The sequence below is a fragment of the Limulus polyphemus genome, unplaced genomic scaffold (assembly GCF_000517525.1).
Source record: "Limulus polyphemus unplaced genomic scaffold, Limulus_polyphemus-2.1.2 Scaffold2173, whole genome shotgun sequence".
NCBI classification, from domain to species: domain Eukaryota; kingdom Metazoa; phylum Arthropoda; class Merostomata; order Xiphosura; family Limulidae; genus Limulus; species Limulus polyphemus.
In genome coordinates this window covers 95,892-112,033 of record NW_013667783.1, presented here as the reverse complement: position 1 = coordinate 112,033, position 16,142 = coordinate 95,892, and the positions used below count along the sequence as shown (strand labels likewise).

General features: G+C 29.9%; 1 protein-coding gene across 2 annotated transcripts in view; it reads left to right on the top strand.

Moving 5' to 3' along the window:
• LOC106466164 (sodium-dependent serotonin transporter-like) overlaps positions 1-16,142 on the top strand; it is a 121,686-nt gene that overhangs the window by 82,260 nt on the left and 23,284 nt on the right. For both annotated transcript variants that reach the window (XM_013926407.2, XM_022394128.1), the window contains 2 exons: positions 2,346-2,445; positions 10,662-10,744. In XM_013926407.2, the coding sequence (XP_013781861.1) occupies positions 2,346-2,445; positions 10,662-10,744 (183 nt within the window). The remainder of the gene's footprint in view (positions 1-2,345; positions 2,446-10,661; positions 10,745-16,142) is intronic.

Below are 16,142 nucleotides of genomic sequence, written 5' to 3'. Positions count from 1 at the left end.
GACCAAGACCCCTTAATTCCAACCCCGAGTTGTGGAACCTTAGCTATCTGGTTGGGGTCTGGCCTTTAATAATTACTCATGTACTATTCCACCCTTGATACCAATATTTAGTTCTGGGTGAAGAACATACCTGTTCTGGATGTTGTGCAGTTTCCCACTTGGGTATCACTTTTATCTTGGTACACCCCTGTTCTTTGTATAATGCCTCACTGGCCTCTCCACCTTCTCAATGTGGGATTCTAGCTATAGTGTCAGTGAATGGTAAGTATGTTTTGGAAGCTAACATTTTCCTAAATTGAAAATGTATTTCCGATAATATTTTCCTCTGGTGATACGCTCCTGCCCTTCCTCCCCACTAAGAGCCAGTGTTAGTGACTGGGATGGCTTGAGTCCCAAAAAAGTGATTACATTATCTGAATGAGGTGCTTATACATGTATACAGTACCTGGATTGATGTTGGTGAAGAGTTTTGCAAATTAGATATTGCCAAGGGCATTCAAGTGGTGTATAAAAGACTGGAGCAAGCATGATCAATGCTTAGATGGGCAAAGAAGTAGAAACCCTGGAGATCGAAAAATAGCTATAGTGTCAATGGAGGTAAGTATTATTGTAAATACATTTTCAATTTAGGAAAATGTTAATGTAGAACCCTATTCAGAGCCTTGTATGGAGTGGGATTGTAGAGCTGTGTTGGTTGCTTGAGGTGGATGCTTACTTCTAAGGAAGACAGAATTTAAACTTTGACATCCTTGAGAGAACTTGTTTGGAGGATGTTGCAGATCAACTTCTTGTTATGATTTTGTATTAAAAAGTTAACAAGTTTTATTTTCATTAAGAATATATGGATTGTAATTTACCGACTTGCAAAATACATACTGTTAGATTTATATGCTGCAATGACTGGAAAAGTTTTGAAAACTGATACATTCATTTATCTGTAGGTGTTTTTTGACATTCCATCCTTTCAAATTATGTAAGTCTTAACTCTATGTGTATAGTGGGGAGGTTTTAAGCTTATCGATCTTTTAATACTGTCATATTGGTAATTGTTTTAGTTCATCAGTGTCTTGTTTGAGGACATTTTTGTTTAGCCTTTTGATAATGATAACCTTTGTATGTTGATCTGACCAGAGTTGAATGATTCTGATGGCCAGTCATTTTAGAGGATGTTGAGATGTTTGGATGAGAATATTTTTAGTTTTTAGTGATAGAACTTGAGTAAGTCCAACAATGCACACACACATTGATTTTCATTTGTGATATCTATATACCTCTTTTGTAGATCCTTTCTCCTTTGTGTCTAAGCTTCCGTAGGAACCAGACTGTGAAGAATCTGTAGTATTAGTCAAAATTAGATGCTCTTTACTTTTGTTTTTAATTTTGCATCCCAAAATCACATTTATAGAAAGCTAGGTTTTCTTCTATAAGTAAATCTGCAAGTAAAGTTCACTTTTATATCTACACACATTTGTTTTCTGTATTTTTCTGTTTTTAGTTATATATTTTTTCTCTTTAGAATTGATTCCACCCTCTTAAAAAATATTATATTGATAATTTATATACAAGATGAGAGTTATAACTTTATTTTTGTGTTGAAGTGGGTCAAACAATAGGCCCATTCACCACTTATCGGAAACCTCTTGTGAGTCATTTAAAATTGGAATGCCTAAAATGTTTAGCAATCTCATTAAGGTGTTTTATCTCACTTTATCACAAACTTTCTTATCCAGTCTTATTTACAATCATGTTTTTCCTTCATTTATTTGACACAAATAATTAAGAGTAAATTATTAACACTAGACATTATATTGTTAGAATTTGAAGTTCTAGAACGTTTTAGCTAGATTTAATGCTTCCTACTAGCTTTCATTACTTGAAAATACTATCTAATATTTAGCATTTGGATAGATAGCTTTGAAATCATAGTTGGAGGTTTATGCATTCTTCAAGTTAAAAAAATACCACTGCAGTTTATGTAGAAAAATAGGTAAAAAAATGCTATATTATTTCTTATGAATTTGTTTATACCTATTTAATTTTCTAGAAAATATGTGGTGTATATAAATCGAGTATTAAAATGTTTTATTTTAAGTTACTGAAATATCAAAACACCAATGCTTAGTAACTAGTTTGTGCATACCAATTTGATGTTTTGTTTTAAGAGTTTATATTATCTTTTTATTTAGTAAAATAGTCAAAGGTCAACAACATTATTTTCCCCAGACCTACCTGTAGAATATATGCTACAGATAAGTTACAATAATAATATAATGCAATAAATATGAACAAATTAATCCTTTATGTACGTTAAACATTTAAATTATCTTTTTGTTTGTTTGTTTCAGAAAGGATTCCATATTATAAATGTGTTCTCCATGTTCCCTCTCATGTGGCTTCAGCATATTCTTCTTGGATTAGAACTTGCATTGCTGGCATACTTTTTTTGTAAGTTAATAATTTGTTTTATTCTTTAAATAGAAAATTATAAAACTACATTATCAATAGTTTGATTATAATCAGATCTTTATCTGACTAAGTTTGTTAATGTAACCTATTTTTTGCGATATAATATTTCATAGTAGTAAAATAATTAAATGGTAATCTGAGTTTGTTTATACTCTGGGTATGATACAGAGCACAACTCATCTATCCCATAACTATCTAGATGATCGTGAGGGCATTACTTGAAATAACTTGCTGGTGATGTTTTTTCCATCAAATTCCTGGAATCTGTTGATAGGTCTGAAAGGAGTAGCATTGTCAGTTTCTTAATATTGTTGAGCCATATCTTTTGTTGTCTTTCCATTCTCTCTCTCTGTGAGGATATCTAAAAATCCAAATGTGAGGACCATGTGTCCAAACTATGTTAATTTTCCTTTTTCTTACTGTGGTGAGGAGGGGTACTTGTGTATTGGCCATTAGTTCTATCTGGTCATAAATCTCTTTGTTGTTTGTGTTTGTAATATAAGGAATTCCAAAAATCACCTTGTTTCAAATGTTTATATCCTTCTTTCTATCTCAGCATTCAATGTCCATGTTTGGCACAAGAGAGAGTGGAGATCATGATGGTTTTAAGTATTCTCATTTTTGTTTTATTTGTTTTTATTCCCTTTGCATATGAGTTGCAGTTTAGACATGCATGTTTCACAACACTGCTAACCTGATTTTGAATTCTTTGATGAAGCTTCTTTCATTTGCAGAACTACTGTAAAATAAATCTTGAGTAGCTTTTCACGTACTCTGACATGCTGCAATTATGAAGAAAATGGAAAGAAACACAGTGTGTTCTCAGCAGTTTGAACATGAATGTATGTAAAAAGAACCACAGTGATAGGAAACATGCCAGCACCCCAAAAAATGGCATTTTGTTGGATGAATAGCTAATCAAATATAACAAGTTGTTAGTAGAGTGTGGACTTGTTTTTAAACAACTGGTACAGTTTACTAAATAAATAGACTGGATAAATAGACTATTGTTAACAATGAAGTGGTGTTACTCTTTTTTAACTTTTCCTTCTTCCTGTAAAATGTCTGTTTTAGTCATTTTCCAGTCTTCTTTAGAATTGGGTAAGTGGCAACAACATTTCAGCACATGAACATGAATCTTCATCAGTCTTTTTAGGTATGTACTAAACACTTTTATCATCTGTGTCACTCCTTCATGTATATTCTTGGGAATGGCTGTTCAGTGGGATAGGATTATGGTTGAGTAATGATAATATTTTATATGATTTGGGAGAAGACTAAGAATGAGTAAATTTTAATGAGATTTATCCTGGTTTTCTCTAGATTTCTGAACTTTAATATATGCATGTGTACTTACATGTATATGAATGATGGTTAAATGTTTGTTATGTGTTGACTCAACCTGTTCAATTTTTGTCTGCTGTGATGGGCAAATACAAGTACCATTCTTCATAGAAAAAAGACGATCATGAGGTTATTTTGGAAACTGATATTCATGCAGAAATGACAAATATGTTATTGCAGACTTTGTGAGTCAGATATTAGTGTTATCCAAATAGGTTTTTTGACATTAAGTCAACATAAAAGGAAGTTATATAAAAATAAATTACGAAAGAAAATTTAAAAATAATTCAAGTTTAACAGAGCATGAAACCTGTTGCTTTGCTTGCTGAATTAAGCAATAATTGATAGTATATCTGTAGCCCTCTATTCACATTAACCAAATCACAGAATCATGTTTTTTTTATATTGTTATGGTTGTCGTGTTATTCAGAATATCAGCTGTAAAGCTTGATCTATAGTAAGATTTAATTATTTCATCATGGAAAAACCTCTTTTGAGCACCAGTTGCCATGGTAAACACCAAAGTTATTTTCACACAGTGCAAAATGATTTTAATTCTGTAATAAATGTGTAAAGATCAAATATTTTAATACAGATTTTATAATACCATCTTTCTTTTCATTAAATGCCTGTCCACATATAGAGTCAAAATTTGTTGTCTCCTGCATATTTGATGTCTAGATTTACTGTTTAGACTAATATAAATCAGCATCAGAAGACCAGGATTTCTGAGCTTTTAAGAATTTGAACTAATGTGGATTTATTCTGTTTTTTATTAAATACAATGATTTTAAGTAATAACATACCTGAATTTTGAACTTGGAAGTACTGACAACCACATTTTTCTTGGGCTCAGTTATTTAAAACATTTGCCAACATATCTTGTAAAACATCATGTTGTTAGCTGTATCAACCCATGAATATATTTTCCACCAGCCTTCACTAAATACCTTCTTTCTCTCTCTCTCTCTTTTCTCTGCTCATATAAAATTTCCATTGCTTTAGCCTTTTCTTTTGCAGCCACAGGCTCATCATTTAGTGCCTACAGTGAAGCCTAATTTCATTAAATCCATGAGTTGTTTGTTGTTGTTTTTAAGCCATCAAGCAGAGCTCTAAAATGCAAGTACAAAGAAATCATGCTTAAGACCTATAATTAAGAAAATGTAAAATATTGATAGGCAAGATCACATACTTAAGCTAGTATATTGACAGTTGTTTGTAAAAACAAGTTGAAATGAGGCACATAGCTGAAAATAACTTCATAGTTTAACAAAAATCATTCATCATTCCCTAGTTTAAAACTTATTGCTTTGTTTATTTCTTTTATCAATAAAATTTTACATTACCCCCAATTATGTGGCATTATGGTAGGACAATAAATTTGTAACTTTAGTGGTACAACAAGGCATTCTAATGTACCAAGGTCATCAGTTAGTCATATCTTTCAAGCTTTCCCATTGTTACTTTATCAGTTATTTGGTTTGTACTAAAAGCTGAAGAAGTATGAAAACCATTTTTCAGAAGAATTACTATCCATATGTTGTATGATAAGCAAATGACACTGTGGGCAAATTTTCTTGTCTGTTTTTGGAGACTTAGAGTTGTTGAATACTTATCTATATATATATATATCTATTAATCTTTTGAAGTTCAACTGCAAAGAATTAGCTAACTAAAGATACAAAAATTGGATACACTCCTAAGTGTTATCTGCAAAGTGACACAAGCCAGTGTCCAAAATTTCTGTTTCATTGTTCCGTTATATGAGCTCACATTTGCAGTAGGAATTGTGATTTGTTAGCCAAATTCTTAATATAACTAAAGTTGATTTAATGGGAAAATTTGGTGAATATAAAATAGTATGTGAATATGAAAAAGGACGAACTAGAAGAAATTAAAAATACAGAATGAATGAACACAAAAGAAATATTAAAAACAATAATATTACTATTTCACCTTTAGTAGAACATATTAATGAAACTAAATATGTAATTCAATGGGAAAAATTTTTATTTAGCACAACCTGAAAATGTTATTAGCATGAATATATGTGAATCTATTGAGATAATCAAATATAAATAAAGTAAATTTAAGTTATTGAATAAAGATGATGAACCTGATGGAAATGTTGTCAGCAGTTGGTATGAAATTCTTTAATATGTAAATTGTGTTATGGTGATTTTTTGTAAGGGTATAAATATGATTCTTGCAGAACATTGCACTTCTAACGATGGCAAAGTAAAACACGTCAAAACATGTTGAGTGTATGAGACTGTTTCCAATCTCATTGAGGTTTTTCTTTTATCCTGTACAGTAACCTATTTAGTATTTTATTGTATTTTTGAGACTGGGAACAGTCTCATTTTTAGAATTGTGTACAAAAATCATTGTTTATTTTAAACTGGGTTTTTAACTTTGAGCATTTATACAAGCGTCAATGAATTTTAATATTATTTTATGTTCTGTTTTGTATATTTATTCCATATTATTTGGTTTAGTCATGAAATTGTTCCTTCTTCCAAGCTTTTTCTACAGGTTTCTAGGAATTATTAATGTTAATCTTTTCTGTTTTTGTCATTAGCTAAGTGTATTTGCTCTCTTTTGTGCAAGAGAAGTCCTAGACTGGTTTTTAGGGTTAGGCATGGGCATTCATCTGCTAGCGTAGAATCATACTTTATTCCCAATTAATATGTGTATGACAACTGATTTACATTTTTTTATTAAATGTATGTAATGTTGAGGGTTTTCTGCTGATTGTTTTATTTTTGCAAGTTGTTGGATGCTCTTTGTATTCTACCTCACACATCCTGATTTCTAGGGCACAGGCTTAATAATACAATGTAATGACATGTATTGAACTCTGATGCAGAATTTGTTTGTAAATTATTGATTCTGTCATCAAGTTTTGACTACTTTTTTTCTTCACTTTTATGCGAAATTTTTTTAAAGTTATTGTACTATCCAATCATAAACTTGCTGCAGAATCTCAAATGTCTTCAGGCAATATAGTTTATTGAACATATTTTCTTCCTTGAACAATATGTTGCTTCTTTACACTGGTATCTGTCATTAGTATATTAGAAATAAATGTTTGATACTAAAATAAAATACAGAAATTGTGTCTTTAATATTAATTTATCTTTGATTACTAGAGAAAAAATCTAACTGATCAGTTTTATATGTTTAACTTAAAATGCTGCTTGATACTTCTTGAGAATAAACTTTCATATCCTATTTAGTTGTAAAAAAAACTTTGCATCACAAATCTCAAGAGGGTAGTAGCGTTTTCATATGATTTTTGAAAGCATGTATCCCTATGTTACAAAGTTAAACTTTCGAGGTACAGCATATTTACATCCTGATTGAGAAATGTAAGGATGAGCTTCAACAAGAAGTGTGAAATGAACTTTCTGCATAGATATCTAGTTATCACATACAGATTTTTGATTCTTTAACCTTGTCATAACTAGTAAGTGCCTTTCAGGTATTGAGTGCACACGTATATCAGATTTCAAAATTTAAGTAACAATGATATAATTTAATGAAGTTCCAACAAATTTTAACTCAAAAATATTTTAGAATTTATATTTGTTCATATTTTAAGATTTCTTTATCACAAAGAGAAATAAAAAATTCCTTGATAGATTGTTTAGGGAGAGCATTCATAATTAGTACACTAAAATTGGTAGCAACTGCCTTTTGTAGGAAAAATATTGTTTTTTCTACGACAGGCAGTTGCCACCCATTCCATTGTATTCATTGAAAGGAATTCATTTCTGCCAAACTCTGAGAAACCTTGCCTGTAACCAATACATTTGTTGAATTATAGGTTTATATTTGCTATGAAACCATCATTGAAAGGAATTCATTTCTGCCAAACTCTGATAAACCTTGCCTGTAAGCAACACATTTATTAAATTATAGGTTTATATTTGCTATGAAACCATCATTGAAAGAAATTCATTTCTGCCAAACTTTGAGAAACCTTGCCTGTAAGCAACACATTTGTTAAATTATAGGTTTATATTTGCTATGAAACCATCATCGAAAGGAATACATTTCTGCCAAACTCTGAGAAACCTTGCCTGTAAGCAATACATTTGTTAAATTATAGGTTTATATTTGCTATGAAACCATCATCGAAAAGAATTCATTTTTGCCAAACTCTGAGAAACCTTGCCTGTAAGCAACACATCTGTTAAATTATAAGTTTATATTTGCTATGAAACCATTATCTCTTGAAAGCATAGGGATTCATGTCTTGTTTCTCACATAAATCTTTCTTCTGTTTTAGTGGTTTTTTTACTGCATTTGTCAACACCCTTATATGATGTAACAGCACGTGGTTTGAAAAATCACAAATGAAGCTCAGCTTTGAAAGTAGCTGTAGGCTATATTTAAATACAGTTAGATCTAGCATATTATAAATTATTATGCCAATGAAAATAAAATAAAGTGATTTGAGCAGTAATTTATGATTTCTCAAATATATTAACTACCCAGAGATCTGTAGGAGCGAACAAAGGATTCTAGTGGGAAAGTTGAAACACTTAAAGACAAACAAAAGATCTAAGGATTCTTTTTATAGTTTCTTTAGATGTTATTTTTGTTCCCGAAATTGTTTCTGTGTCAAGTTGAAATCTCTACAATAGATGACAGCAAAATATTTTCTTGCCTCAAATTCCTATTTATTGAATTATATATTAAGTTTATTGTATTCAAATAATGTACATAAAAGAAATAATAGTTTATTTATTGAAAATAAATCATATTTATTAGATATAAGTTCATCTCAACCAAGTATATTGTTATCAAGGATCATACCTAGCCTGATAAAGGTAATAGTGATGCCATTTTGTGAGTATTTGCTGTATGTTTTTATAATTTATAGCCAGAAGTGATCACTATTGCAATTGGCAAAATATAGTATCAACAGAAAAATGTTAATTAATAAATAGCAAACAATTTGAAACTGACTAGATGTATAAAGTGAAACTTCCTGATCCACAGTAAAAAAAATTGATGTTCCAGGACAAAAGAAAATATTTTTAATGTTTTTTTCAAAACTCTTTCGAAACAAAATGTTCAGAAATTTTACAACCTGAAAAAATGAAAATAAAAATTTCATTTATTATTTATATGAGTTTTCTTAACCATCTTGCTATTGCTAGGTCAAAGTGAGCAGTTACATTCAACATTTCATTAAACTACTCTGTTATCAATGTATATGAATAAACTTGGCATCAAAATGTAGTTAATAAATCAAACTTTTATGCTTTATGAGTTTTCAAGTTCTTAGTTTTATAAAAAAATATCTAAAACAATCGTCAGTCTCCTCTAGTATGAGAATTGTAACATTTGTTCTCTAGGAATTCTCTCTTCTTTAATTTATTTACCATTCCTATCTGAAATATGGAATTTAATGTAAATTACTTATTATAATGTAGATATTGCTAAAACAAAGTCTAATCTTTTATAGCCTTCAATCTTATTTGTTTACAGAGTCATAAACTAGAAAATCAGGCCCACTTGCCATGCCTATCTGTTACACCATCTCTTTCACAAATTGACAATAATTCTTTTTCACGTTTTATGCTATATCATTTACAACCAATAGAACCAAAGTTTTAATCTATGAAAGGACTTACAATGCTATATTATTTTCAGTAGAGATTACTGTCCATTTCATCTTCAGTTTGAAAGATTATCTCAGATAGTGTTCAGATTAATTAGAAAAATGGAATCAATTTAAGCCCTTCTTGTCCTAGTTAAAAAGCCAGTTAAATTGTAATAGTTAGAAGACATTGTTTGTTTTGTGTTTGTTATTATTCTGTGATTCTTAGGTGTATTATTTAAGTAGATTAAAATTATTTAATATACTGGTACCATCATTACAAAAAAAGGCTTAACTTTCATGAGCAACTGACAACAAGAAAAACAAAGAAGTATACTATGTATCTTGTTTTTCTTTATTTATGGTTATAAAATTAATTAAAATGTAAAAATTAGAAACTTATTAGATTCGATAATGAATAATAACTGCTGAGTGATGTTCAACTTGTGTCTTGGGATATTGATTAGACACGGTTCAAAAGGAAATTAAACAATAAAATTAAGTATAAACAGATGTAGACTGTTATGAGCCTTAAGTCTCCAGTCATTTTACAAAGGGATAATTTAGACTTATTTCATATTTTTATGGTGGTTACAAGGTCAGTCAAATCCACTGAATCCATATGGGGTTAGGGTAGAGAAAATAACAGATAAGATATAAAATTTTACTGAAAAAAAAGTTGATATTTGTTTTGAATGATTTAACAATTACACAAATGAAATTTGAAAATTTTCAGATGAAAAACACTATTTAATCTTAACATGAAAATCACTTTGCAATTGGAGCAGTCAGTACTTTGATTGCACGTGTTCACGGACAAATCTTTAGCGAAAACACTTAATTAAAAAGTATAATTTTTTGTGTACAAAAACCTTGTACTGTTTACTGAAAGCTTGCCAAATTTTATGAAAATGTACAAAGCATAATAAATGCTATAATATGGGAACTCTGATAGTTGTTTTGTGGTCACACAATCAGTCACATCACTGATCCTCGTATATATTATAGAAAAAGCAATACTATTAATGTCAAATTTATTGTACTTATGTCTCCAAGGGTGTTTTATTTTTACTTTAACAATTAAAAAATTTTTTAAATACACTATTTTAACTAAACATTTAATTATTTTATGTGGAGTATACTTATTTCAATGTACAATAAAGAACAAATAATGTTCATACAGCTCATCCATATGTTTTTGAATAATTTTTATGGTTTGAAATTATTTTTTTCCAAGTAATGAAGCAGTTTCGATCTGACGTCCCTCGTTCGAAAGGCATTTTGGTTGTTGTCTTCTTTGTTTTCCCACCATTTATCCTGGTAAGTTACATATGATTTCAACATGCTTGTAACATCTGTTTTAGTTGTAATTTGTTTCTAAACATGTATTTTGATAGAGAATTACATTAAGAGTGTCAGTTTTACAGGAGCTGAATTCTTTACAGTAGGTGTCTTTGACTTGTTGGCAATAAATTTCAACAATAAACAGACATCACACAATCCATTTGTTTTGAAATAATATATTCAAAACAAGTCAAATGTATGTATAAAAATATTTGTTGCATTATTGGTTATCATAGTTGTATCCAGAGCTTTAAATAATTCTCTTTTATGTCAAAGGTCCAAACAGGCTTGTTCAATTACTTTAGAACTCAATTGACAAAATGAATTATTCTTGTCTATCTCTGTTATTACAATACAAGCTATGATACTTTCACTTCAGAAATTGCCAGTTACAGCTAAACTAAAGTATAAGTTTTTCACTTTTGCTTTCGCTGACTTGTTTACATGCACTCTGTATTTGCATGTATATATAACACGCAACAGAAAAATCTAGAAATATCTAGCCCTCTAGTAACAACAATATTAAACATAAAAAGAAAAACTTAGAAGCTTCAAGTAAGAAAATGTCAACAAGGTTACAAAAACCTACTACAACAATTAAACTACATACATTAAAATGAACAGTCTTGTATATCCAATATAGATGCTGTGTTTAGGTGTGTTTATTAATCTTATAATTTATCCTGTTCAGTGACATAATGTTTGAATGTAATTGTCTCTGTTTATTTTGTTAAATCATGTGAAGTTAAAATAAAGGTCTTGTTTTGAGTGTTAGTGCAACAGTTACATATCTTATTTTTCATAATTTGGAAAGTCAAATTAACAGGAAAAATACGCAGTGTATCTTTAGCCCATCTTTATTTCTCCTAGATGAAATATGAATAAGATTTGTTGAAGATACCTTTTAACAACTTGTTTCAAAACTAGAAAATAGAAGTGAAATGACAATAGTGAATATAACACATGGTATTACTCATGATTTGTGTCTAGATACCTATCACTTATTCTTTGTGAAAACCTGGTTACATTGTATACTTTATGATAATTGGACAATATATTTAGTATAGTTAGACCTAAAGCCTAATTGCATAAATTTTATTTATTCAAACTTCTTTACAAACAATTCTCCCCCCCCCCCTTTTTTGCTAAAAAAAAACAGAAACAAAGCCATCCAGGTTTCAGTCTTACCTAAACTGCACCACAAAGAAGTTTTTATATATTTTTTTTAATTGTGTTTCTCATTAATAGTATTATATAGGGAGAGTATATCAAATATCAGTTTTCTTTAAGAACAACAAAATTTCTACTGTTAATAATTTTTCTGAATACATGTTTTATTTCTGCATTTGAAAGAAACCTGTAGATAAAAAGGAACAAATTACATTATGAGTGTTGTAAAACATTACTCAATGTAATCACTGTTCATAGCTAATTGATTCAATTGCTCAGTTATACTTACTAACTAATTTTCCATCTAACCAACTGATCTACATCATTCTGTAATACCTCAATATAATGCTATAAATAATGTCATCAGGAAACTTTATTAATTTATTTATTATGCCCTGTCAATAACATTAATGTCAATAATCAAGCATTGGTCTAAACACTAATCTCTAACATAATCCATTATTATCAAGGGTCCAATCTAACTAGACTTTATTGATAACAACATTTTTCCATTTCTTCATCCAGCCACTCTACAGTCCAATTTGCATTGGGTAAGTCAAAGTATAAATGTCACAACCTTTTACAGAGTTACTTTCAAAATGTAATTAAACTACTTTATTATTAGTGTATATAAATAAACTTGGCATCAAAATGTAGTTAACCCTATCATGACAGGTATCTTACTGTGCATGACACAAGGTTTTTGTGTCTTACATTCAAAATTTTATTAAATTACTTTTTTGTTTATGTTATACCAATTAGTATAGCATAAAATCGTAGCTAATAATCCATATTCTAATAGTGTATAAGTTTTAAGTTCTTAATTCTATAAGGCAATATTTTGAAAAATCCTGAATTTCCACTAGTGACACATGTGACCCATTTTCTCTAGGTGTCCTCTCTTCTCTATTTTATCCATCACCCCTCTAAAATTACAAAATTCAAAGTAAATTACTCACTATAAAATCAGCATTGCTCAGACAAACCATAATTTTTATAGCCTTCAGTTTTGTTTGGTTACAGAGCTATTAAACAGACAATCAGACCCCTTTTGTCACATCCTCTCTTTCAGGATTTGGTAATAGTTCTCTCTTATGTTTAATTATATATTACCTATAACCAATAGAAAGCGAAGGTTTTTATCTTTCAAATGACATATTCTGTAACATTGTGTTTTAAACAAATAAGCATCAATTTGTTGCAATTTCCAGGTCTTAACTGTGATAGAGACTTGTATTACTTCTGATAACATTTTGTTACTGCTTCATTTGGTTGACCCTCAATTGTTTCCAATAACCAGATATACCTTAATGAATGAATAGGCTGTGTTTCAAAATGATTTGTTTGGGATATTTTCTTCTTGTCCCAGGATGAAGTCATAGTACTTGATAGAAGCATCATGAAACACATACAATATCAGCCTTAAATCGTCAGAAACCAGCATCATTGTTTTTGAACTATGTATGTATGTGTGTGTGTGTGTGTGTGTGTGGAGGAGGGTGGCTATAGATACATACTAGTGATTACTCATCATTTCTCTGCAGGTGCATGTAACTCCATGCAGCTGCCATCAATATCTTGAAAATGTTGTGTGTAGTAACAGGGGGTATGTTATTGTGTGTTATAATGAAGCATCTTACATAGGAAAATCCATAGGCTTGGGCTATCCACACTATCACTTCATTATCAATACCTGTTGATGCATCAGTGTCTGGATCTAGACATCTTACTGCTGTTATTTTCAGCAGTAATGTTGACAAATCCAAATCCTCGTGTTTTAGTACCAGTTCATGAACTATGTCAACGATTTTCTTTTCAGGGTCTTTCACAGAAATAAATCATTTAATTAAAGATTTTGTGTTCGATGTTTCAATGAGAAACAACGGCATGACAATTATTTGATGATGTGACATACAATTGGTGCTAAACATAAGATAACTTCACAATGTACTTTCAATTAAGTGCATGCAAGGTCATTGTCAATATAAAAAAGGGGGGGTGCTAATCAACACAGTGGGGAAATAAAAATAATATTCAGGCCAAAATTTTTTTTTTATTTTGGCACAAGTTGATATGGGTGGGCTTGTAGCTCTAAAAATAAAAATAAAATTACAGCTTAACACTAACTGTAGTGAAATCATCAACATACAGTAAAATGAAAAGTTGAAAAATATGAAGTAAAATGAACAGTACCTTTTTCTTTTTTCTTTGGATGAATCATTTTGGTGAATTAATGATCGTATCTTCATAGTTTCAATTGTTAACCATTTCATAGGTGTTTTATCTCATTTTTATGGTTTTATTTCTTTAGTTTGTGCCCACTTGAGCAGTCATCCTTTCAAAGGCAATAAAATCACAGTGCGGATAATTTGCATTTTTCATAAACACCATGGACAAAGTGCATTACCTGCATTTCATCTGGAAGTACAAACTGTAAATGTGCTAGGCTTCACTATTTTTTACTGAGATACTATTTCAAATAAATATTCATGTAACTTTTAAGTATCAATCTTAGAACACTATCAGGCACTGAAATAGACAGTCAGAAAAGTACTGTAGTTTAACTAGCTATCTAACTAAGTTATAAACAGGTTAAAAAATTATATTAACTGCCACAAAGTCCAAGTTGAACTAAAAACCTTCATAACCATCATTTGAAACAACTTTCTGCTTCTGCCTACTGAAAATAAATAACAATAAAAAAAGGTTCTGTTAACCAGAAAATTGGGGTATAAAGAAACTAATTCAAAGCTGTGATAAAATAGGAAGACCTTCACTTGTGGGTATTCCAAATATATTTGTATCTCATCAATTTGAGAAGGTAGGAGATTGATATTTTATATTGTGTTCTGTTGATATGTGTAGTTTGTTTCTAATTGATTGTAAGTCTCGGCTACCTACTCTTAAAGAGAGAAATCAAAGCTCAGGTGTCACATAATAAGGGAGAGCGAAGATTCAGAAAATTTTTTATTTCTTTTTGAAATTAAGAACTTAATGCTTAGATATTATAAAACTGAATTATAAACTGTGTATCGATGCCAAACTTATTGACATATATTGATTAAATTCTGAATGTAACTGTGTAAGGAGATCGTGATATGTACACTTTGACCTTTACATATGCATACGGTTGAAAATCTGAGTAACATTAGCATCTTTACAATCTGCATGCACCTGCCTCACTGTTTATTGACCTACCAAAAATTAAAGATAGAGACTTTTGATTGTTCTACAGGTTTTTTGTTTTCCGTTTTCTTTTAATCCTGAGTCTAAGAATACATGAAAATTTATATATAGCTAAAGCACTATAGGAACATAAAATACCTAGCTTCACATTATAAAATTACTTAATATTATAATAATGCTATTATTTGTGATTTCAAGTTATCAGACCACTAAAATGAGTTGTTTTTTTGTATGTTTGTAATGTGTAGGATGTAAACATGTTTGTACATTGATGTAGCTCCAGACCACCGGTTGCATATGAGTGTATTTGTATTTTAAAGCCTATTACACAAACTTCTAAATGAAAATAACACATATTGTAACACTGTTACTCATAATTCTTAGACAAACATTTAAGTATTTTCATAGTTCTATTTTTTCTATTTTTGTGGATCACACTGAAAACATATTTCCCAAAATTACAGCCTTCTTATAAGAAAAAAATTTATTGTTTAAAAGATATACAGGGTTTGCACAAGTGGTTATAAAATCTGGAACTCCTGAAATTAAACTTTTGCATTTCCAAACCTAGAAATTACTGAAATTTCATTGTTGGTGCTTTACAAGTTCTTAAGCTTTCAAAATATTTAATCACAAATATGTTTTTATGTTCTAAATTGATTTGTTGCATTTTTAACTGAACTTTCTCAAGCTTTTAGGTCTGAAAACAATATTTTAAGCTTTAAAAATTTGGTAATTGCCATTGTGGTCAAGTTGTACCATAGTTGCTAAGCAATTAGTCATATGAAATGCTTGCTTAGCAAGATCTATATTTTGAAAACCATGAATATTTTCATGAAGAATACATTTAAAGATCAGCAACAATATTAACCTTAGTATTTGCATTTCAGTTATGTTAAGACACCAGTGTCTCATATATATAAGTTATGGCTTACTGACTTCAAATAATACAGTGTTTGGTTGCAACATACCTTTGGCAAGCATCACGCTAAATGCATAGCTGCAAGTTTTTTGGTTT